The following is a 25,374-nucleotide window of genomic DNA, read 5'->3' as shown; positions in this document are numbered from 1 at the left end:
GAAGGCAAGAGCACTAGTCCCCGCTGTGTGACCTCGGGAAAGCCACTCTACTTCTCTGTTTTCCTATTAGTATGTGGAGACCCAGCTGGCAATAAAGAAATAGTTCCCATATTTCAGTCACACCTGAATCTGCATCATCTCTTTTATTTCCTCTATCAGCCACCTTATTATTTACTTAAGAATTTACTTTAATTATGTTTCAACTTAAAATTATTATTAAGAAAGCTTCCACTAGAGTAAATGGAAGACAGCATTATCTCTACTGAAGATAACTCCAACAATAAATGCAGTGAAAGTCGGAGGAGGCTCATAAATTCTGGCAGTACCATTGCCCGCTGAAGGCTGAGCCCAGTGCCTGCTCTCTGTCTTCTAACAAGGGAGACTGGCTGGTACTAGAAACATGCTCAAGACCTAGTAACATCAGCTGAGACTTTTCCTGTGCTCTACGCGGGAAGTTTGAGGAGAATTGGAACGGATGCACCTTTCTCCCTGAGCGTGATTCAGGGTTGTTTAGTGCTGGTTTGGATGCATCCTGAAGATCTTGTGTTTACAGGCGTCCCACAGTGGGGAACCCTGTGGTTGATGTTGGGTGACTTCTAGGGAAACCCACAGATTGCCACCAGTGGCTGACGGGTGCCCTTTTTGGTTCCATCTGAGGACAGGTTGCAGGGCCTTGCCTTACACCCCAGGACTCAGCTGTAGCTCGGATGAGAAGTAGGTCCGAGGCCCCCAGCCTCCCTAACCCACCGCCAGCAGTGTGACCTCTGTGTTTGCCTCCGACCCAGGGAAGAAAACATGGAGCTCAAGAAAATGTTGATGAGCTGCAGCAAAGACAGTGTCTGCGGGCGGCCAGGCTCTCCAAAGATGGAAGGCACAGGGAAGAAGGGGCCGGCCGGACAGCTGCAGGTGTGTGGTCAGAAACGCCTTCCCAGCAGCCCCTGTGGCTGGCGCAGGGAAGAAGGGGCCGGGCGGTCAGCTGCAGGTGTGTGGTCAGAAACGCCTTCCCAGAAGCCCCTGTGGCTGGCGCAGGGAAGAAGGGGCCGGGCGGACAGCTGCAGGTGTGTGGTCAGAAACGGCTTCCCAGAAGCCCCTATGGCTGGCGCAGGGAAGAAGGGGCCGAGCGGACAGCTGCAGGTGTGTGGTCAGAAACGCCTTCCCAGCAGCCCCTGTGGCTGGCGCAGGGAAGAAGGGGCCGGCCGGACAGCTGCAGGTATGTGGTCAGAAACGCCTTCCCAGAAGCCCCTATGGCTGGCGCAGGGAAGAAGGGGCCGGCCGGACAGCTGCAGGTGTGTGGTCAGAAACGCCTTCCCAGAAGCCCCTATGGCTGGCGCAGGGAAGAAGGGGCCGGCCGGACAGCTGCAGGTATGTGGTCAGAAACGCCTTCCCAGAAGCCCCTGTGGCTGGCGCCCGGCCTGCGTTGCCAACTCCACTGGCAGTGAGCTCGCTGCTCTGGCTGCAGCCAGTTCACTGCTTGGAGGTTCTGGTTGTTAGATGGCTTTTCCTTAGCTCGGTCTGACAGTCCTCCTCCCTGGACCTTCCACCCCCAACCCTTATTCTGCCTTGAGCCACACGGAGCATCCATTCCCTGCGATGTGCACTCAGGCTGCTGGCATGACTATGGCTCTGCGGCCCCCACAAGCCCTCTCTTCTCTGGGCTGTGTAGCTCCAGTTCCTCCTGCCATTGCTCAGAGAAGCTGGTGTCGAGCCCATGGCTCACTGTGAACACATTCCCTTAACACCTCCCAGGCCGTCAGCGTCTCTCTTACTGGGTGGCTCTCAAATGTCACTTTAACATCACAGCTATTCCTGGCAGAATGAGGGCATTAGCCCCCTGCAAGCTCTCAGGGGGCTCTGCTAAGCTTCTGTGGTTGCACCCTGGGGCCTCCGCCATGGAGAGAGGAGGGCACGGCCTGGCAGTGGCGCCAGGCCGGCCCACAGTTCCCTTCCCACTGAGCTCTGGCCCCGGCCCTCCGTCCTGTCCAGAGCAGGGGCTGGCTCTCCTCCCTCCCTGCCGGCCCACAGCTCCCTTCCCACTGCCGCTCTGGCCCCGGCCCTCCGTCCTGTCCAGAGCAGGGGCTGGTTCTCCTCCCTCCCTGCCGGCCCACAGCTCCCTTCCCCCTGCCGCTCTGGCCCCGGCCCTCCGTCCTGTCCAGAGCAGGAGCTGGCTCTCCTCCCTCCCTGCCGGCCCACAGTTCCCTTCCCACTGCCGCTCTGGCCCTGGCCCTCCGTCCTGTCCAGAACAGGAGCTGGCTCTCCTCCCTCCCTGCCGGCCCAGGCCTTTCCTCTAGCTGCTGCGCTTGACTCCCAGCTTTTTGCTAACGTTTTTTCTCCTTTAATGGGGTTAAGTGGCTGCACAGCAGGACTCAGCGTCTTTAACAAGCCCCACACCTGTGTAATAGTAGTAATTATCCTAATAACTTAATTACTTCTTACTGAAGGCTTTACTCAAGACTCAAAAATCTATTGTCCTATTTGCACCTCTTCTCTCTGTGTGAGGTAGATGGGGCCAGGGCCATGACTCAGTGATCCAGCCATGCCAGGAGGCTGGAAGGGGGGACCTCGCAGAGCTCACGTGGCTTCACTTGTCAAGATTCCTGCACCACTGGCTTCAGGCAGACCTGGGGCGGGGCAGGGAGCCAGGCTGAGCCTGTGGGCTCTCTCCGCTTCCATTTACCCCTCCTGTCGGAGCCTTCCTTGTCTGTCCTCTTGTGGAAGTGACTTGGGGACTCTCCTGATCTCTGAGTTCTCAGGATTCTGTGGGCAGGCCTCTTCACCTTTCCAGAGTCCTTTAATATCGGCTCATCTCACTCGACTCCCCGGAAGGCCAGGTGTTCTTACCGCCCTGCCCAGAGGAAGGTCCTGTGGGAGGCAGGCCTTCCGTGCAGCAGTGACGCCAGGGCTCCGGAGTCCCCTGTGGGTTGAGCGCTGCTGTCACCTTGGGCAGGTTACACGCACTCTGTGGCCTCAGTTTTCTCCTCTGTATAATGGAGATATAAACACCAACTGAGAGGGAAGCTGGAGGAGTCAGTGGTGTGAGGCTACAGGGTATGTTTCGTGCTTGGCACGTGGTCAACAGTGAACATTAGCTGTTGCTTCTTATGGCAGGTTTGGTGCCATCCGCCAGGTAGTCTGACTGCTCTCTTCTCTGGAGGTTAAGAGTGTTCCCTCTGGGAGCCTGGCACCCCTTTTTCCTCTTCCTCCAGTAATGCTAAGCCTGGCACCCCTCCAAGAAGCTGCAGGCTACTAGGGTCCTGCCCATCTTTCATCTTTCTCAGAGGAAAGCTGGTCCCTTGACTCCCTGGTTTTGTGGTGTGCTTACAGATCTTAGCCTGCAGGGGGCCCTTGAGCCTCCTAAGTGCTGCTCTTAGGGTTCAGCCCAATCCTTCAAGTCCTATGCAACCGTGGTTCAGTGATCAAAACTAGCAAACGAGCGTGGGCACAGAGCTCTTCACTAAACTGCAGACTTCAGATTTCACCAGCCTTTCCCTCACGTTCTTCTGTCTCAGGATCAGTCCCAGATCCCACACTGGAGTTAGTTGTCATGGCCCCTGAGTCTCCTCCTAGCTGTGACCAGTCCCAGTGGCTCCTTGTCTTTCATGAGCTGGGGTTTTACTGGCCAGTTATTTTGTGGAATGTTCCTCAGTTTGGGTTTATTGGAGGTTTTCTCGTGCTGGGGTTGAGGTTATGGATTTTGGCAAGAACACCGCACTAGTGACATCTTGCCCTTCTTAGCACATCGTGTCAAAGGTACATGATGTCAGTGTGTCTTATTACTGTCAATCTTGGTCATGTGGCTAAGGGTATCTGTCAGGTTTCTCCATATGAAGTGGCAAGTTTTCTCTTTGTAATGAATCAGTACTTATTTTTGAGGAGAAACAGAGGCTGTGCTAATATCCCATTTTACCTTACACGTCTGCTCGCTGATTTCGGTCTCCACTGGTGAATCTCACTGCAGCAGTTATGATAACTACTAGTGTTATAATGACAATTTTGTGTTTCCCTCATCCCTTCTACAGTCACTAATTGGAATTCTGTAAAGAAGAGTTGTCCCCTTCTCCAATTTATTTAATTATTCAGCTGTTTCTGACCATATGGACTCAAGAATATTTATTGGATTATTATCCAATACTATACAATTTATTTTCTTGTTCACATTGTCCTAGCTTGGCTATAGGAAGCTCATTCAAGTTGTCGCTTATGCCATTTTTATTATTATTATTACTTACTATCATCATCATCATCATCATTGTCATCATTATTTAGCACTTCCTTATTTTCTGGCAATGTAAGAAGCTCCAAACCCATCCCCTGCCCCAGCCCAGGAGTTAACCACTTGTCCAAGGAGCCCTGCCCTTTTTGTTGGAGAACGGTATTTAGAAACCAAGATCTGAGCCCTAGGTGTGCTCATTGCTACTGGAGTGTCACTGCTTTAGGCTCTTGGAGGACAGAGCTAGGAAACTATTTGTACATACATATCTTTATTTTTGTATCTTTCTAAAAACATTTAAAAGCAGTAATTTTATAAAACATTTAAAAATATATAACTCTTGCCTTCTTGCCAGAGGATTTTTTGGCTGATGTGGGGGTGGGGAGAGGAGAGCAGTTGGCTGTACCTTAGAGATCGAGCCTGAGCAGGGAAAGAAGTGGCTGTGGGAGGGGAGAAGGGGGAAGGGTCAAGGGAGGAGGACCTAGGAGCCACCGTGGGTCAGGGTGGGAAATAGTGATCTCAGTGGCCATCCCGAAGGGCGCTTAGTCATGGCTGGGATGTGTAGCAGTGTCCTGGTGGGTGGGAGACAGATGGCTGGGTGGGGGGCCTCTGAGGGTTTGCTAAGGCCCCTCTGTGTTTGTCCCCAGGCTAGTGTGACAGCAGGGAAGATCCCAGAGGTGGGAGCTTTGGGTGCAGCTGAGAAGAAGGTGAAGATGCTGGAGCAGCAGCGCACAGAGGTAGGCGGCCTCGGACCTGCAGGACAAAGGTCCTCCTCGGTCCCCTGGCTCTGGCTAGTCCTGAGTCACCATGGTGCGTGCCATGGGAGAGACCTGCTGCCTTGTCCTAGACTCTTGCCTCTTAGTCAGCCCCCTTGCCCACAGGGTCACTCTGAGGAGGTGGCATTTGGGGCACATCCTAAAACTGTTGGCAGGGGAGGGATAGTTTAGGAAGGCTAAACCCTGGATGGTGGAAAGAGGTCACGGTAGGGTAGGTGAGTTTCAGCCTCACGAACTGGGAGCCTGGGATTCAGCTGTCGCCACGCAGCTGGTTTAGGGAGGAACTCTCAGAAGGAGAGACCCCATGCCTCCTCCTAAGCAGCTGAGAGTCTCCAGAAGTTGAGGTTATTCCCCAGTGTCTGCTGCGTGCTTCCCCTCCCCCTCCCCTCCCCTCCCTCTCTCCCTCCTCCTCCCCCTCCCCCTCCCCTCCCAGGCCCGTATTCCCAGGTGGAGCCCGGTCCTCCTTGTTCTCTTAGCTACCCCTCCACAGAGTTCAGGTCCTTCTCCCTCCTTGTTCTCTTAGCTACCCCTCCACAGAGTTCAGGTCCTTCTCCCTCCTTGTTCTCTTAGCTACCCCTCCACAGAGTTCAGGTCCTTCTCCCTCCTTGTTCTCTTAGCTACCCCTCCACAGAGTTCAGGTGCTTCTCCCTCCTTGTTCTCTTAGCTACCCCTCCACAGAGTTCAGGTCCTTCTCCCTCCTTGTTCTCTTAGCTACCCCTCCACAGAGTTCAGGTCCTTCTCCGGGTCCCTGGGCCCTTCTGCCTCCCTGGTCCGCCAGCACATTTGGAATCAGGCTCCTTTAGTCTTTTGCTCACGTGCATATTAATTTTAGTTTTCTGTTTGCATTGCTGTAGGTATTTTTTTTTCTGATTATAAAGGTAATATAATGTCCATTATAAAAAGATTGGGAATCTCACCTCTACAAATGACCACAGTTAATAACAATTCATTACACATCTGTTTTTTAAAATAGAAAATTTAATACATACTGCATTGCAAGTTTCTTTGGTCCTTTTTTTTTCCTTTAAAACAGGGGTCCCCAAACTTTTTACACAGAGGGCCAGTTCACTGTCCCTCAGACCGTTGGAGAGCCGCCACATACAGTGCTCCTCTCACTGACCACCAATGAAAGAGGTGCCCCTTCCGGAAGTGCGGTGGGGGCCGGATAAATGGCCTTAGGGGGCCTCATGCGGCCCGTGGGCCGTAGTTTGGGGATGCCTGCTTTAAAATAAACTATATCGCCTGACCTGTGGTGGCGCAGTGGATAAAGCGTCGACTTGGAAATGCTGAGGTCACCGGTTCGAAACCCTGGGCTTGCCTGGTCAAGGCACATATGGGAGTTGATGCTTCCAGCTCCTCCCTCCTTCTCTCTCTCTCTGTCTCTCCTCTCTCTCTCTTTCTCTCTCTCTGTCTCTCCCTCTCCTCTCTAAAATGAATAAATAAATAAAAAAAATTTTTAAATAAACTATATCTTTGAGGGTATTTATTTAGGTACATATATGAATATACTATATTCCTTTAATTTGGAGTACTTTTTATTCTTTTTCTGAAATTGGGCTGCCCTTTCCCATTATTTTATTTAATGATGTAGGGTTGACTTTTTTTTTTTTTTTTTTTTGTGGCAGAGACAGAGAGAGAGAGTCAGAGAGAGGGACAGATAGGGACAGACAGGAAGGGAGAGAGATGAGAAACATCAATTCTTCATTGCGGCTCCTTAGTTGTTCATTGATTTCTCAAATGTGCCTTGACTGGGGGGCTACAGCAGACCGAGTGACCCCTTGTGCGAGCCAGTGACCTTGGACTCAAGCTGGTGAGCTTTGCTCAAACCAGATGAGCCTGCACTCAAGCTGGCGACCTTGGGGTTTTGAACCTGGGTCCTCCACATCACAGTCCGACACTCTATCCACTGTGCCACCGCCTGGTCAGGCTAGGGTTGACTTTACTCCTGAGGAATTGTTATATTGAGAGTATGGCAAGTAAGCAGTGTCATCTGAGAATGGAGGCAATGTAATAGGCTTTGTGAATAGCCTTACAGTGCTCCATTTTCTCATTATAATTTCCTTAACCCATCACTTAGGCATAGGTGGGCCTCTAGATCCTTTTAGAATACAAACATTGTTGAGATGATCAGTGATGCACACGTATTTTTATGTGCAATTGCTTCTTGTGGTTACTTTTTTCAGAGTGCAATTATTGGTTTAGAAAGAATGAGAACAAGTTTTTATACATAGTCCCAAGCTGCCCTCTAAGCGGGCGTGTGTTAGATAACTCGTCACCAAGCTTGTATACCGTTTCTGTGTGTTGGTGTTAGTCTCGCTGTCCTGGCAGGGACGCAAGGTGGCGTTGATGGAGGCGAAGCTCTTGGAGGAGCACTGGGCTGTTGAGGAGTGAGGGGCCGGGGCAGTGTCTGCAGCCAGCCTTCGTGTGTGTGTGTGTGTGTGTGTGTGTGTGTTGTCTCTGTGTGGCCCTTCTCTGCTTGTCCCCTGCTAACCCCCGTGTCTCCCCACAGCTGCTTGAAGTGAACAAGCAATGGGACCAGCATTTCCGGTCCATGAAGCAGCAGTACGAGCAGAAGGTAGCGTGGGAATTGTGGGAAGTCAAGGCAGAGCCCAGGTTCTCAGCTGCGCAGCCCCAACTGTCCTGCTTGCTGCTTCCTTCTCAGCAGCCTGGACCCTCGGACGGTCACCCTCACACGCCCCGCTCTCTCTGCCTCTGAACCCAGATCACTGAGCTGCGCCAGAAGCAGGCGGACCTGCAGAAGCAGCTGACGGACCTGGAAGCTGAGCGCGACCAGAAGCAGCGGGACTTTGACCGCAAGCTCCTCCTGGCCAAGTCCAAGATCGAAATGGAGGAGGCAAGTGTGGCTGCGGGCCCCGCGGGGAGAGCTCTGGGAGGCTGCTCCCTCCCCAGTAACCAGAGGTCAGTGGTGTAAACAAGCCCCCGAGTCCGGAGACCTGGGGGCCCCAGCTCGGGCTCTGATGCTCACGAGCTATGTGGCCATAGGCAAAAGCACTTGCCTTCCCCGGGCTCCAGTTTCTCATCTAAAAATTGAGAAGATTGGATTAGCTGTTGCTTTTTATATTTTCTTATTTTCAAACAGAAGAACTTTTTGTTCAGTTAAACTCTTATGGACCAGGAGGCACGGTGTAAAAGAGAAACAGGCCGGCTCTGGTGCACTGATTCGGGTGGGTGCTGTGGAATGTTTAGAGTGGTGCTGGCTCTTTGTGGGGGAAGGGCTAGAACATTAGATGAAGCCTCTGTATTCATTCATCTAGTCCTTGTTCAACAGAGCACACACGTGGCACTGTGCTGGGCCCAGCGGTGAATAGCCCGGTCCCACCTTTGAGGGTGAACAGATGGCAAACAGCTAATGACAGAAGCAAACAAGCAGAAGGGCGTTAAGTCCGACACAGGAGAAGTTACAGGGATCAGGGAGAGGGCAGAAAGAGGAACCAGATTCAGTCTGGGGGGCCAGGAAGACATCCCTCAAAGAAGCGTCTGATTTGTCATGCACATGACTGATCCCAGCTGAGGCCCTGCAGGATCCTGTTACAGCTTAGAGAGGGAAGGCCATCTGACCCCAGACTCATGGGAGATTTTATGTCGCAGTGCCCTCCCTTTCATGGGAACTTGGCCCAGGCTGTATTGTTTAGCTTAAAAATGGACATTTCCGGCCCTGGCCGGTTGGCTCAGTGGTAGAGCATCGGCCTGGCGTGCAGGAGTCCCGGGTTCGATTCCCGGCCAAGGCACACAGGAGAAGCGCCCATCTGCTTCTCCACCCCTCCCCCTCTTCTTCCTCTCTGTCTCTCTCTTCCCCTCCTGCAGCCAAGGCTCCACTGGAGCAAAGTTTGCCCGGGCGCTGAGGATGGCTCTGTGGCCTCTGCCTCAGGCACTAGAATCGCTCTGATTGTGGCAGAGCAACGCCCCCTGGTGGGCATGCTGGGTGGATCCCGGTCGGGCGCATACGGGAGTCTGTCTGACTGCCTCCCCATTTCCAACTTCGGAAAAATACAAAAAAAAAAAAAAAGGACATTTCCATACAGTCTGTAGTTCAGAGTTACCTCCCATCACCATGTGACACCCAAGGGCCTTATTTGAACTGTCAGCCAGCCTCAGTAATCGCCTCTTCCCTTGAAGATGAGTATTAGGGAGGACACGGCCTATCTTGTCTCGTGAGCGCAGTCACATCTTGTGACTGTCAGCCCTGGCTCTTTGGCCCCTTCCCCTGGCTCACATCAGTAGGTAGACAGATCCCTGGATCTGACAGCTCCTCCCTCTCAGCATGAGGAGGTGACTGTTTCAAGACAAAGTGCAGCTCTGTGAAAAAGGACATGTGGCGATAGAAGCCATGCTCATCCTGGAGCCTCTTGAGCGGGAGTCCAGGACAGCTCCTGCAAGTTCTGACCAGGGCTCCCCCAGCAGTCCCCGGCTGTGACACCGCCCCAGGTCTCAGCTGGCTGGTGCAGGAGCTGGTGTCAGAACCCCGCCTTTTACTCACCCGAAGTGCCTGTTTGAGGACAGAACCATATGGGCACTACTGCTCTGACCCCAGGTGCCTTGTGTGGTGCATTATGGGTGAGGGTGGAGTGGCAGTGCAGGGAGTCCCTGCCTCCCGGAGAGGGCCCCTGCTCACCAGCCCTGTGCTCCCTGCAGACGGACAAGGAGCAGCTGTCAGCAGAGGCCAAGGAGCTGCACCAGAAGGTCAAGTACCTGCAGGATCAGCTGAGCCCGCTGACCCGGCAGCGAGACTACCAGGAGAAGGAGATCCAGCGGCTCAACAAGGTGGGCACCTTGGCCCTGGTCCCTGGGGCTGGCAGAGCTTCCCTGAGCCCAGCTGCAACACCCGCCCCATCACCAGCGCCCCCGCTCCTCAGCTCAGGAGGGGCGAGTCTGGGTCAGGGCGCTGGTGCTGAGGGCCTCGGTGCAGCCACGAGTTTCTGCTGCCTCTGCCTTACCCTCCCCAGACTGAGTGGCCAGCCCTGGAGTGAGCCTGTGCTCGCCCCCCTATAACTCCAGAAGAGTTGAGGATGAAAGGGTTGGCTTGGTGGGAACAGGTTGTAGAAGCTGAAGAATCTCAGGGCAGGGCAGTTCTCGAGGAGACTGAAGATTCTCCCAAAGGACTTAATGTCCCTTCTAGGTCTGGGTGCTGGGATTGAGCCACACCTACTCAGGGGAAGGGAAATTCTCCCTTCTGTGAAGACCCCACTTTGCCATCAGTAGCAGTGTGACTTTGGACAAATCACTCAGGTCTTTGAACCTCAGTTTTCACATCTGTAAAATGAGGATGATAGTCTTTTCTTCCTAAGACCGTGGAGAGGACTCAGTAAAATAATGTGTGATAGTGTTAATAAGTAGGGCAGCATTTATTTTTTTTTTTTTTTTAGTGAGAGAGAGAAAGGGAGGGAGGGACAGACAGGGACAGACAGGCTGGAAGGTAGAGAGATGAGAAGCATCACTTCTTCATTGCGGCATCTTAGTTCATTGATTGCTTTCTCATATGTGCCTTGACTGGGGGATTACAGCAGAGTGACCCCTTGCTCAAGCCAGCGACTTTGGGCTTCAAGACAGTGACCTTTGGGCTCAAGCCAGCGACCATGGGATTGTGTCTATTGTCCCATGCTCAAGCTGGCGAACTCAGGGTTTTGAACTGGGTCCACTGCATCCCAGTCTGATGCTCTCTCCACTGCGCCACCGCCTGGTCAGGCAAGGCAGCATTTATTAAACAATACTGGTGGTGGTGGTGATTATTATCATTATCATCAGGACTGGGGTCCCTGAGGTTGACCCTGCCAATGGGGCCTGACGTTCAGGACTTCTGCTGATGAGCCATCCCCTCTCTTCCTGGTCTCAGGCCCTAGAGGAAGCACTGAACATCCAGGCCACCCCATCTTCTCCACCAGCAGCCTTTAGGACCTCAGAAGGAGCTGGGAGCCTCCTCAGAAAACAAGAGCTGGTCACGCAGAACGAACTGCTGAAGCAGCAGGTGAGCGCGAGGCGAGGGGCCAGGCAGCTGTAACTCGCAGTCCACTCTCGGGCCGTTGGCCGAGACCTCCGTCTGGCCGCAGGTTTATCCTTTCCAGCAGTGTGTCCCGAACCAGGCCCTTCCTCTGCCACCTCTTTCGTTTGGCCTTCTCCATGCCCACTGTGCCATTATTTACCTAGTATTTTAAGAATAAATTTTAAATAAATTACTTTCAACAAATGTGAATAAAAAGGAGGTTGATGTCACTACTATAAACAGAAAACCGTTTGTTATTTGCTGTAAATAAATAACTGTAAGCAAGAAATACAGTAAGAGCAAAGTAGTGTTATTAAACCTGAGCCAGCTACTCTTGTCTGAAGTCTGAATTTGAGTTCTCTTCCCTTTCATTTAAGGCAAATGAACACACGCTAGAAAGACATGAAAAACACATTAGCAAAAAACAAAAAAACCCACACAATAGCATAAAACGGAGACTTTCTCCTCGAGGGACACAGAGGTTTGAAAGGAGATGGAAAAGGTCATAGCTGTCCTATGTGTTTCTAAGTGACGCCGTGCTCTGGATGCTCCTAAGTCGTGGTGAACCAGTGAGCATCGTACTGACAGGCAGTGAGGGTTAGTCTGCAGGTGTAGAGGAGGAGCCCGGCCCAGCCCTTTCCCCGCTGGGCACCCGGAGCTCTGGGAGAGTTCTGTCGGCCTCCTGCTTTCGGAGGGCCTCCCACCTGCACTCTGGTCCCCTGGCCTCCGCCTCGCACCAAAGCAGACTGAAAGGATTGGACTGGCTGATGGCTGTCCACCTCTTTTTTCTTAAAAGCCCAAAATATAAACTAGGGTATCAGAACGACTCTGTTTGAAGTTGGGGATGGGGATGGAGGTGTACCCATACCTCTCCCCATGGGGAATGTCGAGATGGGGGTGACACCAGCTCTGACGTCCGGGATCCCAGCACAGGCTCCGGGTCCCACCTCCTCACCACGCCCCCCGCCCCCGCTGCTCTCCTCCCCTCCCCGCCCGCCCCTCCAGGTGAAGATCTTTGAGGAGGACTTCCAGAGGGAGCGCAGCGATCGAGAGCGCATGAACGAGGAGAAGGAAGAGCTGAAGAAGCAGGTGGAGAAACTGCAGGCCCAGGTCACCCTGTCGAACGCCCAGGTAGAGAAGAGCTGGCCCCAGGAAGGGGACACCGGCCTGTCCTCGTGGGGCTGGGGGCACGGGCGGAGGGTCCCTGGTGAGACTGGCTGTCAGGACACTCAGTGCTTCTCCTTCCAGCTCGCTGCCAAGTGTCTGTGTCCCTCAGCAAGACCACCCCCCCCACACACACACGTTCTGACCCATGGCTGTGACTTTGCACAGTTCTGATGCCTTCAGAGAGAACTTTGAGGGGTTGGCCCTGAGCCCCCGCTCTCATGCAGATGCAACTACAAATGTTGGTATGGAAGCACAGAGCAGTGAGCCCAATGGAACCCCCAACCCGTGTCAGACCTCCCACAATGAGCAGGCCTTACCTGTAGCCTCCCACCAGCCTGGGCCATGCTCCGCCCCATAGGTCCCTTCCCCTGGGCAGGGCCAGGCAGGACAGCCCAGACCAGTGGTCCCATGCATCAGCCGGTCAACCCTGGGGCTGCCGAAGCCCTGGGTCCAGCTTGGTCAGGAGCGCCTGGGCCAACAATCTTCTCTCCCTCCTTCCTTCTCTTAGCTCAAAGCATTCAAAGATGAAGAGAAGGCCAGAGAAGCCCTCAAACAGCAGAAGAGGAAAGCAAAGGTGAGGGGTCTTGGGGGAGGCAGCAGCACTGACCTCGCCTGCCCATGTCCAGGGAGCTGCAGTGATGGGAGAGGCACTGTGTGCTCAGGTGCCCAGCCAGCTAACGAGGCGGTGCAGGCGGAGCACTCAGAATAGCACTTGGTACGGAGAAAGTGCGCAGGTCGCATGACCTGCCGTCATGGCTGATATTCCATGCCCATGTGCCAGCCTTCAGAGAACTAAATTCTGGAGGCTGAGGGCTGAGATGGCCGTCACTGGGGACGGCCTGTGCAGCCTGTCGCAGGCCAGAGCCAGACACCAGCCTTTCTTGCAGGCCTCGGCAGAGCGCTACCACGTGGAGCCCCACCCAGAGCACCTCTGTGGGGCCTACCCCTATGCCTACCCGCCCATGCCAGCCATGCTGCCACACCACGGCTTTGAGGACTGGTCCCAGATCCGCTACCCCCCGCCCCCCATGGCCATGGAGCACCAGTCCCCGCTCCCCAACTCGCGCCTCTTCCATCTGGTGAGTCGGTATCCCTCCCTCACTCCAGCACACACACACTGGCCACCTCAGACACTTTCCAGAGGGCAGGGGCAGGGGCAAGGGAAGGTGTCGGAAGCTCCACCCATGGCTCCTTCGTCACAACGCTGTGGTGTTCGGACAGTGTCCAGGGCCTGGCTCTGGCCTGCTGTTCCCGGGGCAGCGCTCTCCAGAGATGCTGGGGTCACTGATGCAGGACAGAAAAGGGGCGGGGCAGTGGGAGGGCTCCCTCCCTCCCACCAGTGACACCGGGTAGCAGTCTGGGTCTGACTTTTCTGTGTGACTCCCTGCAGTCGGGTCCCACAGATCCGCACCATGCATCCTCTCTCCTTTGTCTCTTCCTTCTCTTGTCTTTTTTCAGTCTCCTTTTTTTTCTCCTCTCTCTCTCAATTTTTTGCTTTCCTTTCTTTTCTTCGCTTATCATTCTTTTACCAAAGAGCCGCTGTCACCTGTCCCATCCTCTCTAGTCCCTCAGTCACAGCTCCCTCAGGCCTCCCCACTCTCACCTGGACAATGACAGCAGCCTCCTCTCTTGGTGACCATTCCTTACACACACCTTTAAACACCGGGGTACAGTGTGGGGCTTAAGAGATCCACTCTGGGATTCTAGCGACCTGGATTCTAATAGAAGATTGGCCGCTTCCTAGATGGATGACCTTTAAAAGGTTACTTAACTCCTCTGGACCTCAGTTTCCTTACCTGTAAAATGAGGGTGGCACCCGGGACTATTGTAAGGATGCAATTACAGTCATATCTCCACATCTGCTGGCTCCACATCTGTGGATTTAATGAACCGAGGATTGAAAATATTGGGGGGGGAAATGTTACATTACTGCTAACACATACTATATAGTTAGGCCTACAGTGATGTGTCTGACTGAGCATGCTCAGATTGTTTTTCTTGTCATTATTCCCTAAACAATACAATATGACAACAATTTACACAGCATTTACATAGTATTATGTATTATAAGTAATTCAGAAGTGATTTAAAGTATACAAAAGGATGTGCATAGGTTATATGTAAATACTACAGAAACATTTCATCTAAGCGACTTGAGTGTCTGGATTTTGGTATCCTTGTATGTGTGTTGGGGGGTAGCAATTTTCCAAGGATACCAGGGAATAACTGTACGCTTGATTAATACGTATTTAGTACTGTTTTGGTGTGGCAGATGCTATTGTAATTTTCAAGTGTGGTTGTTGATTACTAAGCACCAGTTTGTTGCAGCCGGAATACAACTGGCGGCCGCCCTGCGGAGGGGTACGCAGTCAGACCTTCCAAGTGGCGGACTCTCCTGTGGCTAGGCCTGCCGAACCAGGTGAGCGTGATCCCCAGCACAGAGGAGTCCTGCAAGGGTCCCAGCTGTGCAGAGAGGGAGTGGGCTCTGGCAGGAGGTAGCAGACCCCTTCGCAGGAGTTTTGTGTAACAGCCACTGCAGGCAACCTGGGGGCAGTACAGCTGGAGGACTTAGTGGTTGGGAGGGGGGGTTGGGCTGCCCAGTCATTTTCTCATGTTCCCCACGGAGTCCTGGAGGTTCTGTGGAGTCCTCGGAGGCTGATCTGGTGAGTGGCAGACGGTGGCCAAATAGGCAGGGCTGCCCCCTCCTCCGCACTGTCCCACTTCTCAGATGTGGAGCCTGACGAGGCTCCAGAACTTCCCGGATCTGGGTCTGTGGGCAGGATTTTGAAAACCTCTGTGCCCCAGCTCCCTCCTCCGTAAAGGGATAGTAATCTGCGTGCTTCATGGGGCTGAGCTGACGGGACTGAGGAGGAACGTACCTAAGGTACTTAGCCCAGGGCCTGGCGCTCTTAACACCCAGTAACCAGCTGTTGTCTTCACCGTCACCGTGTTGGTTTCCACAGGACTTTGAAACCTACTGTACCACCTCATCTTTAAGTCCGCAACATTTTTTTTATTTAGACTCCACAAAAACTGACCGCAAGGGGCCTCAGTGAGACCACAGCACGTCACTTGGCTCCACCTTCGTCTGGCAGAGCTAGCTGACCTCAGATCACCGAAAAACTAGAGGCCATGTGCTCTGTGTGGACAGAGTCTCAGCCGGACAGGAAGCTGAGATGGGCCACCAGCTTGTGCCCCGGCCCCAACCCGAACTGTTTACAGACTGGGGCGGGTCTATCCAGAAGGCTTCCACCTGGGCCCCTCCTTTGGCACAGCCGGGAAAAGCTCACTACCCTGCCATGGAGTGGAGAGAGGACCTGCCATCCTTTGTGGATTCCGCCAGGGGGCGTCAATCTCAAGAGTGGGGTACTGCTGAGACCCTTTCAAAACTTTGCCAGAAGTGGTTCCAGCCCCATGTTCAACTCATATGTGTTTAATTTTTGCTTCAAGCTATGTAGTATCAGGACCTAGATCACGCCCATCCCTTCTCCTCCCCGAGGAGCTGCGGGAAGAGTAGGTTTGCCTCTGGGAGCAGAAGAACGACAGGATGTTCTGCTGCGAGCCTTCCGCTCCGCCCGTAGCAGCCTTGCTGGGCTTCTGCGGCCTGGGACAAAGGCCACACCAGCACCATCCACGGAGGGGCCTGGCCTGCAGCCGCCAGGCCTTGGGCCCTGCCGCTGGAGGCTCACGGTGCTGGAGGCCTGGAGTGGGTTGGCTGTCTGTCCCTGGGCAGCTCTTTGCACGAATCTTGGACATAAATCCAAGTGGAAGATTCTGTAACTGGTGTTTTTGTGTACTGGCTAACGTTCCCCTCCCAGCCAATCAGCGTGCTGGTCCCTGCCCTCTGTGCCCAGTTCTCTCCAGTCTCCGAGAGCATCACCATGACTCTTGGTTGATACCCTCTGGGGTCCTGCTCAGTCTCCGTGGAAGAGGGGCATCCAAGGGCAGTGGAAGGAGCCTGGGCTGGGTGGGAGTTGGGGGACCTGGGTCTAAGTTCCATTCCTTTACCTCATTCATCAGGAGACCCTGGGCAAGGCCTGGGCCTTCTGTGAGCCTCAGTTTCCTCACCTGACAAATAGAACACTTTATCTTAACCCTAGCCGCCTTGGGAGAGTTGTGGGAGGAAATGAGATCTTTTATAAATTCCAAATGCTGAGTGAGAGCAGCAGAGTGGGCCCAGGTAGAAACCACATGGCAAGGGTCTGGAGCACACCCTTGTCTCTTCCTCCCACCTCCACCCTTTCCCGGCTGCGGCGGCCCCGTCGAGGAAGCACCACAGTAGGCTCAGCTGCTGCAGAAAGGCCTTTACTGGGCGGACGGGTGAGTCTGAGGCCAGTGGGTCAGTGTGAGGGGTGAGGGCACATCCTCCGAAGTAGCAGAGGTGGCATCCCTGCCTGCAGGTCTCAGCCTGAATGCACTAAGGGCTGGCCCTTCAGACAGGCTCAGGGGAGGTCCGCCCATGAGGGCTTTGGACCCCTCCTTCATGGAGACGTCACTCCTGGCACGGGAACGTGGCCCTTGCTCGCACACCTGCCTTGGCTGCTCAGAGAGCACTGTGGGTGGGGGAGGGAGGGGGCTGGGGAGGGCCCTTCAGGAAGGAGAGTATCCAGTGGAGAGGAGGGAGACTGGGCAGTGGGGTAGACCTAGAAACCCCGGTACCTCAGTGGTGGCATGGAGGCAGTGGGAGATGCTGGCCCCCGAGCCGAGGGCCAGGTGGAGCAGAATCATTGGATCTAGAGCTGGTTTTTCCTTTGGGCTTAGCTGAAAGGGAATTGTTTTCGCTGGAGCAGAGACCCGGAGAGAAAGGGGTGTTGTTCTCTAGCAATGCCCTCAGCATACAGCTGTGGGCAGACATGGCACACATTCCTGGGTATTCATGCGGGTAGACACGTGGCTATGCACTCAAGCGCATTCACACACGTGGTCACACACCTGTAGGCATGTGGGCAGACACCCGCATGCACAGCAGTACAGACATATAACTGTTTGCACACTTATGTGTCAGGCTAGGGCCTGGTCCCATAGGAGAAGATCTACGGTGGGAGTGTGGTATGGCTGGAGAGATGGATTCCTTCCTGAACAGAGTCCCTCCCCAGCCCTGCGTGGTGGACATGGGGTGGGGCAGGCCTCAGTTACTTCCTGCTGACCCCCAGGGCTGCCTGCCGCCTCATGTAGGCCAGGATGTCCATCTTGACGTTGCTGACCGTGGTCCGGTGGTGCCAGCGCATGATGGGTTTACCGTCTGGCCCCACCAGAAACTTCTCAAAGTTCCAGCGGATGTCGTGGACCTTCATAGGTTCCCAGAAGAGGCGGTGAGGTGAGCCCAGGAGCTCCGTGGTGGGAGGACAGGAGTTCTGGAACAGGGATGAGTACTGTTAGTCCCAAGCAGGGCCCTCCCACCCTCCTCCCCAGGGAGGAGAACAGCCTGCTGCCGAGGAAAAAAGCACCAGTTCGGGGCCCTGGCTGGTTGGCTCAGTGGTAGAGCGTCAGCGTGCGGGGGACCCGGGTTCGATTCCCGGCCAGGGCACACAGGAAAAAAGCACCAGTTCGGGAGGCCAAAGACTGGATCCCACAGCCATCTTTAGCTCTAGCAGATGTGAGAACCTTAACTTGTCCCTCCTGGGGCCCTGCCTGGGCCTTTGTAAAATGGGCTAATGAGATCCTAGGATGTGCAGAGCCCCTAACTGGGATGATGGACGCCGAGAGATTCCCCGAGAGCGGGCAGGGGGCAGGGCCCTGTCTGCATGGGCTGCCCGAGCGGCGGCAGCTGGCGGAGCAGCTCCTGCAGAGCCGGCTGCACACTCACCTTCAGGAACGTGTAGACCTTTTGCTCTTTCTCCCCGTTCACGTCTCCTTTCTCAAAGAGTTGGAAATTGGGGGTGTAGCCTCCACCTGGTCGGACATGCCTACAAGGAATGTTCTTAGGTGGGTCTCAAGGAGATGGGTGGGCACAGGGTTCAGAAATGAGAGGAAGGGGCAGAACAGGGCAGGCGCTGTTGGGAATCTGGATTTTATTCCATAGTGGGCAGTGGGAGCCAACAACTATTGAATGGGCATATGCATAATGTGGGGCTGCAACCTTCTTTTCCAGGTCGGTACCTTCTCAGTAACCCCTGCCCCCTTCGTGTGCACCTCCCACCCCGTCATTCCCAGCCAGTCCTCCCAGTCCCTGTCCCTCTCCTGTCCCCACTTCCCTGCATTCTACTAAATGGGGTTCCTGGAAAGGGAGAGGAGTTGACTCCATCGTGAGTAGCGGCCAATGCAGAAGACGCCTGGGCTGGGCCACAGGGCTGGCTGGGCTGGAGAAGCCGTCTCTGGACGCTGACACTCACTTGAGAATAGGAAGGATCTCCGAGTTCTCTCCTGGCTCCTGTTTTCCGAATTGGTTGCAGGGGAAGCCCAGAATGACCAGGCCGAATGGTTCAAGCTCTTCCTGTAGTGCATTCAGTTCTGGGCCACAGAGAGAGAGCAGAGACCGGGGTCCCCTGGTGAGGAGCCCGGCCTCACCCTGCCACCACCTGCTGGCCCATTGTACAGCTGAAGTCACTGAGGCCTGACTGGGGACTTGCCCAAGATCACTCAGCAAATGTGTCAGTGCCAGGATTCAAGTCCCATCCTCCTGACTCTAAGCTGGATGGGCTGGAGGTTTGGGGTGGGGGGCAGAAAGTAATACCCCCCTTCAAATTAGTAGTCAGTCACCCACCCGCTGCCCGGGTCCACCACCTGGGCCAGGCTCCTTTAGGACTCTCAGGATTGAGTTTCCTGGAGCAAGAATTGTCCATTCCTGGGAGAAGGCAGAGGACTTCCTCGGGGTGGGGTGGGGCCCTCACAACCCACTTATACTCTGGGAATTCTGAGATCCAAGAGAGGCTGTGGCCCGGCTCCTCTGTGCCCCCCGGCCTCCCATACAAGGCCGGTACCCTACCCATCTCACACATGAACACACTATTCCAAGGGCCTGACAGAAGCATTCTAGACAGAGCACCCCTGCCCACTGAGCTATCCAGCCCCGTCACTCCACTTGCAGGACTTTGCTTATAGTGGCCAGGCAGAACATTCAGACTGCCCTTGCATCCTTCCAGCCCCTCCCAGCGGCTCTGAGCCCCAGTGCATTCCCCGCGGGTGCTGTCGGCTGTCTGGCCTGCATGGTCCCTCTTTCCTCTGCCCCAACCAAAAAGAAAGGAGGGGGGATACTAGAGATCACAGAACCTGGGCGACAGAGCCCCGAGCCCTTCGCCTGCTTTCCAGGCAGGGCCGAGAAGTGCTGAGGGCAGTGGGCTGAGGGCAGAGGAGAAATTCTCAGCAGGACAGCTACCATTTCATACTCCAGGGAGGACACACTGGGCACAAACCCAGTCTCCTCCACCCCTGTTTCAGGGCAGTGGAGGTGCCCGGGGATGAAGGACGGTAACACAGTCTTCTAGAACATGTTTGAGGCAATCAGATTATCAGGCTTAGATAATCATCTTCACAAAGCCACAGAACACAGAATTGGGATACATGGTTCGGAATCTCCTGATCACTGTCACCCTTTCCCCCTCGTACCAGGAAATCACCTGCGATTGAAATATTCCCAACTGGTAGAAACAGCCCCAAATAAAGCAGGGGAGGAGGGGGGGGGCTCTTACCAACATACTGGCCTGTCAGGCCTCAGAAGCTGGCCACGTTGACAAAGAGGACGTATTTGCCAGCAAACTGCTTGAAGGGGATGTACTCCTCCCCGTTGATGGTGAGGGCTCCGTACTCGAAGATGCTGCCGCTCACGTCAGCATGGCATTCCGTCTGGAACGGAAGACCAGCGCCAGGAGTGGTTAGAGCTGGAAGGGAGCTTGGACATCTCCATGTTCAAGATCACGAACAGTCCCATGAACACTCCAAGCTTTGGAACTGGACTAGAACCGAGGCCTCCTAATTCCTTGTGCAGGATAACAATTATGAAAGCACCTAATATGCTGGTAAGTGCTATGGAAACCTGGACACTTCCTTACTGGAGTCATTACCTCACAGCATATGTCGGTTTATAAATATTTACCGGGCCGTGAGGGAGACTGCCCTGACACCGCTGGCTGCGTCCCTGGATGGGCTGATGGAGACTGGTTGGGTGGCTGTTGCAATGGTCTGGGCAAGGGATGCTGAGGGCCTGAGCTAGACCATTGCAAAGGAAGGACTGAGCCGAAGAAGGAAGCGGCGGATGGCGGGTAGGGATTCAGAGGGTCGAAACCTGGAGGACTGGAAGGCTGAGGCTGTTGTCATAACGTAGAAACGTAGGCGTAAGAGCCAGGAATGGGGAAAGGCCTGCCAGGAAGATGTGGGTAAAGCAGCAGCGCCTCGCATGTATTAGCTGTTCCCTGTAAGTGATCAGTTGTGATGATGACCCGTGTGACTCCCTCTCTGCCCACCTCTGCTCCACAGTTCAACCACCGGGACAGGGTATAATGGACTACAAGTCGGGGGACCTGGATTCCATATCCAGCGCTGCCGCTAACTCCCCGTGTGGTGCTGGACTGGCCCTTTCTCTTCTCTGGGCCTCAGTTTCCTTTTTATAATTTAAATGAGAACCTTGAACTGGATCAGCTGTTCTCAGCCCTGCTGGCTTGACTGTTGTATCAGTGGGAATACTGCTAGCAAGCAGGAGATCGCCCTGGACTCTACTTGGCCCCTCCCTCATCTCTGACCCCAATTACAAAAATCTGTGTCTACTCTTGAAAGGATGTGAGGGCATCAGCAACACAATCAACAGGTGGGCTGCCCATGATGTGATGGGAAAGAAAAGAGCTTGCCACTATTGTATTGGGTAATCTCTATGGTGCTTTCTGGCCCTGACGACCTGGGAGAGGCGGATAGACAAACTAGCGTTATAGACCAGGAGAGTTGGGGACAGGTGATTGGGGCTAGAGAAGCAAATCCATGCCCTCTCTTCCCATCAATCCCGGAAGACTTGCTGCTGCTTGGCCCCACTAGAAGAAGGGAGCCATCTGGGTTGTCAGGGCATGGCTCCAGGAGGGCGGAGAAAAGCCACGTCTGTCTGGAAGACACCCACAGCCCTGCTAAACCAGGTGAGACTGGGTCCCTCCACTCCCTGACAGATGCAAGCTCTCGGCTTTGGTGCAAATTTCCCCGCTTTGCGTGAGTCTAATATCCCATGCCCCGTGACTTGGTGGGTGCTAAAGGCAGGCCTTAGACCTAAGCTCAGCAAGCCTCTGGTCCCCGTGTCTCCTTGGCCCCAGCTGGGATCAGTTCCACTTCAAAATGCAAACAGCTAAGGACACAATAAACACACCCCAGCTGGCTACAGAGGTCTAACAGCCAGCAGGCAAGGCCTCCCTGCACGCTTCTCCACCTCCTCCACTCCGCCCTGATCTGAAAACAAACTCTGGGAAACGGAGAGGAGAAAAAGCCAAGAGGTTGTCCAAATAATGACAACTTGTAAATAACCGGAGGATCAACCTCTGGGCATGGTGTCAGAGTGGGGGCGGGGTGTTGGTCTTTGCTGGCTGTGTAGCCCTGGGCAAGTCACTTTCACTCTGAGCCTCCCAGAATGGCTGTGAGAATCTGATGGCAGGTCAGTCCTGAAAGCCTCTGGGAAGAAAATCCCCACATCCAGGGACTGATTATTCTGCCTGCAGCTAGGGAAAAGAGCCCTGTTTCCACATTACTGTGAAGACGCCTCTGATGTTCCCCTGCCAGTGTGAAGAAGGTAGGCATCTCCAGGGGGGACCAGTGACAGAGCGTCCGTGTTTTCTGCTAGGGCCAGTGAGGCCAGTGCTGCAGGTTCCGACCACTGGGGGTCAGAGGGTGGCCCAGAGTCAGGAGGCTGTGGCTTGCACTTATCACTGGGCACTGCAGCCCAGTTCTTACATGAGCCCCCTCTCCTCCTCCGGGCCCATGGAACTCCAGAGTACTGCACCTTAAACAGGGAAGGCCAGAGAAGACAGGTGACAGGCAGTGAAAGTACCACAGATGGGCAAGATAGGGGAGTTCTGAAGGCTCGAGAGTGGGAGGATGGTAGGGACTCAGCCAGGACTCTGCTGCCTGGGGCTGCTGTCTTCTGTCTTCCTCCTCTCCTGTCTTACCACTCCCATCCATGAGATGCTGTGAGAGAACTGGACGGGGGGCAGGAGACCTGAGCTCTGGGCCTGGCCTTGCCTCTGTAACCACTCCTTTCTCTGCTCCTCCACTGTGACATGAGGTCAGATTCAGTGCTGTCTTAGGGGCTCTTCAGCTCTGCCGGAATCTGTGGTCCCATGATTCCCTCTGCCTGGTGTAGTCACCTAGAAACCAGTGGTTACTAGGACCTTGTGTACGTCAGCAATTGTTCCTCTGTCCAGCTTCTGTGCAGTCCTTTTGTAGAGCAAGGACAGGAGGGTTCCCTTTGCTCTCTAGCCAGTCCCCTTGAACTGGGAGGAAGCAAACATCCTTCTGGGACTGTGACCTTTGGTCTATCCCATTCTCCGCATGACCCCTGCCACATCTCCTGACCTTGGAATGGGGACAAGGCAAGTGGTTGAGTCCTAGAACCAGGGTTATGACATCTCAACTATCTAAGGACCTGGGAGGCCAGATGAACATGCCCAAACTGTCATTAGCCAGCAAGTCCTAGCTGGTAGCATCTGATATGATCATACCTCACCCTAAGATTTTTCTAGAGCATACCCATCCCGTTCTCTCTGAATCCATTTATTCTTCCCTGGAGTGCTGCAGAGAACACCCAGCTGTGATGATTTATTCACAGGGTCCATGTTGTCACCTTCAGCCTTCCTGAATCAGGGCACAATCGTCCGTTCTCTGGCTTTCCCCAAACTGAGGGCATAGGGCCAACTCCAGGGTGTTGGCCTGCACATGGTCTGCCCCCACATCCACTCAACACCCTAATTTCAAAGTCAGTTCCATCCCTATCCTGGATAATACATTTTGAGTTAGGGACTATGATCAGGTCTGGATACAAAGGAGAAGGCTTGGGGTAAGTGGCTTGATACCCATCAAGTCTCTAGGCTGACTCCAGGAGGGACACACTGAATGGGATTTAGGCTGAGGACAGGATGGGATAGAAACAGACAGAAGGAACCCTGTGCTTGAATGGGCTTCCTGAATAGTGGATAGAATTTTGTAAACAGAAATCATAGACTCTTAAGCTCTTAGAAGAAAGACCCAGAAGATTTTAGAAACACAGAGGCTCAAAGCTTCTTTTGAGCTTACAAACGAGTGTGTGTGTGTGTGTGTGTGTGTGTGTGTGTGTGTGTGTGAGGTTGGAGACACAACTCTTTCTCTTTGGCTCTATCCCTGTGCCTGGCTTCCGCCTCCCTACCCAGGGGAAGAGAAGTCTACAGGGCCCACCTTGGCATATACAGTTCAAGGAGATAGGCATGTGAAGTCATCCTGGCCTCAGTACCCCCACTTTAGCCAAGGGTCATACAGCCTACTGGGGACAGACTGAGGCTCAGGAGAATTCTACCTCTCCTATTGAGTTGGAGTGTGCTCAGGCTACTATGGGCAGTGGGTGGGGGTTGGGAGGCTGGCCTAGAGCAGGAGACCCTTCAGAGAACAACCTGTGGATTTGCAGCTTCTTCAAGCGTCCCTTCTGACATCATCAGCTTCATTTACTACCCCCCCCCCCAGTAGGTGGAGAGGCAGGGCCAGAAAGGAGCAGGGATCTAGTCAGGGTCCTGGGTGTTGTGTTCTGCCAGTCCAGAGCTCTCCCTGTCACAGATCTCTGCCTCTTCTACCAATGCCCCAAATCCAAGTGCCTTTCTACTTGCATTTATTCTTGGGCTACATGAGTCCCCAAGGCAATTCTTTAGAACAGGACCACCCAGCTGCCGTTCTCCCTCCCTTCCTCCTGGCCTGTCGGGCTCCCTGGGGACCTTCGCAGCCCACCAGATGCCAAGTCTCTAGGCCTTGTTCTGTGACCGCACCCCCTTCAGGCTTGACGGGAGGGGAGTAGCTCCGGCCCCAGGTGGCACGGATGTAGCAAGGCGACCCTACGTGGCCATGGGGGAGAAGAGGGACTTTCCTTCCCTATTCACTTTGCCCACCCGGGCACCTCGGCCTCCAACTGATGGAACTGAGAGCCCAGCTGTCTGGGTGTGGGAGTCCCAGAGCAGTACAGGGAGGCAACGGGAGTTAAGGGCGTCCCTCTCAATTAGACGTCGTCCTTCTGGAGGGGAGCCCAGGAAGAGGGGTGCCTCGCCCCCGAGAGATGGATACCTGGGGGCTGTGCGCGTCCCCCGGCCCCCCACCCCAGAGGCTCACTCACCTTCAAATTCTCCTGCCCCTGGCTCGGCGGGACGAAGCCGGCCAGGAGCAGGGAGAAAAGGCAGGACGCCGAGAGCAGCCGGGCCATGGCGGGCTCAGGGCGCGTCTCGGGCTCGCCGGAGACGCTGTCTGATCCCGGGCCACCGTCCGTCTGAGGTGTCCGGCGCTCTCAGCCACCTTTCAAGCCCTCAACAATGACCAATCCGCGACCGTTCCGGAGTCCTTGTAGCCAATCGCAGGGCGGCTGGCATTTCAGGGGCGGGCACGATTTACCCCCGGCTTCTCCCCTTCCCCAGGCCCCGGGCCACAGTGACGTAGCAAGTCTGGGCAGAGAGGTGGGAGCCAGGTCCCCGTGAACCTGCGAGGCGGCTTCCTCCTCCTTGGGCTCTAAAGCGCAGGAGGAAGCAGGCACAATGCCCTCCAGCTCAGCCAGGAGAAGGGCTTCGGGAGAACTGATGGAAGGTTCCATCCTCGGGAGCATTTTCCACTCCTAGGCTTTAAAACACCCCAGGCTGTTCCCGCGTCCCTTCTGCCTCCATTCCTGTCGCAGGGATGTTGAGGATTTAAAATGTCAGCAAAATCTGAAGTTAGACTTCCAAGGAACATTTACTTTGTGTAGGTTTAATGTTTAAGAAGCCAGCTGTGGGTGCCCTGCCCTAGGAGTTCGAATGCAGCCCCCTCCTGGGTAGAACATTGGGATACCTCAGCTGCTTTGGGAGCAGGGAATACATTTGCCCCTTGTGTCGCCTTGAACAAGTTGCTTCCCATCTTTGGGCCTCGGTTTCCCAGACTGTGTAATGGGATTGGTTGATGATCTCTAAGGCCCTGCTGGTTCTGGCTAAATGACTTTCTTCTAAATTAAGTGATAGACGTCAGGAGTCCCTCGAGAGTAAGGACCATAATCACCACCTGGCACCAGGCCTAGAAAACACAACAGGTGCTTAATATTTGCTGTCTTACTCAATCAGTGAATT

At 54.4% G+C, this 25,374-nt stretch overlaps 2 protein-coding genes across 6 annotated transcripts in view; one reads left to right on the top strand and one right to left on the bottom strand.

Annotated features, from left to right (window-relative positions):
• The window catches only part of TNIP1 (TNFAIP3 interacting protein 1), a 48,591-nt gene extending 32,668 nt beyond the window's left edge, over positions 1–15,923 (top strand). For 4 of the 5 annotated variants that reach the window (XM_066342101.1, XM_066342105.1, XM_066342100.1 and 1 more), the window contains 11 exons: positions 786–906; positions 4,855–4,944; positions 7,493–7,558; positions 7,706–7,837; positions 9,637–9,765; positions 10,835–10,966; positions 11,987–12,112; positions 12,657–12,722; positions 13,036–13,227; positions 14,477–14,567; positions 15,170–15,923. In XM_066342101.1, the coding sequence (XP_066198198.1) occupies positions 786–906; positions 4,855–4,944; positions 7,493–7,558; positions 7,706–7,837; positions 9,637–9,765; positions 10,835–10,966; positions 11,987–12,112; positions 12,657–12,722; positions 13,036–13,227; positions 14,477–14,567; positions 15,170–15,204 (1,180 nt within the window). In that variant the 3' untranslated portion in view covers positions 15,205–15,923. Of the gene's footprint in view, positions 1–785; positions 907–4,854; positions 4,945–7,492; positions 7,559–7,705; positions 7,838–9,636; positions 9,766–10,834; positions 10,967–11,986; positions 12,113–12,656; positions 12,723–13,035; positions 13,228–14,476; positions 14,568–15,111 lie in introns of all 5 variants that reach the window. The other variant, XM_066342102.1, reaches the window with a different exon arrangement.
• Positions 15,924–16,437: 514 nt separating this feature from the next.
• GPX3 (glutathione peroxidase 3) lies at positions 16,438–24,568 on the bottom strand. Its single transcript, XM_066342106.1, has 5 exons — positions 24,402–24,568; positions 19,777–19,930; positions 18,481–18,598; positions 17,955–18,054; positions 16,438–17,502 (listed from the first exon to the last, which is right to left on the bottom strand). Exons 1-5 carry the CDS (start codon positions 24,486–24,488, stop codon positions 17,281–17,283), a joined length of 681 nt encoding a protein of 226 aa, XP_066198203.1. The 5' UTR covers positions 24,489–24,568; the 3' UTR covers positions 16,438–17,280.
• Positions 24,569–25,374: the final 806 nt, after the last annotated feature.

This window comes from Saccopteryx leptura, chromosome 6, assembly GCF_036850995.1.
Source record: "Saccopteryx leptura isolate mSacLep1 chromosome 6, mSacLep1_pri_phased_curated, whole genome shotgun sequence".
Lineage (NCBI taxonomy): Eukaryota > Metazoa > Chordata > Mammalia > Chiroptera > Emballonuridae > Saccopteryx > Saccopteryx leptura.
The sequence above is the reverse complement of the archived record's forward strand: the minus strand, read 5'-3'. Positions and strand labels throughout refer to the sequence as shown.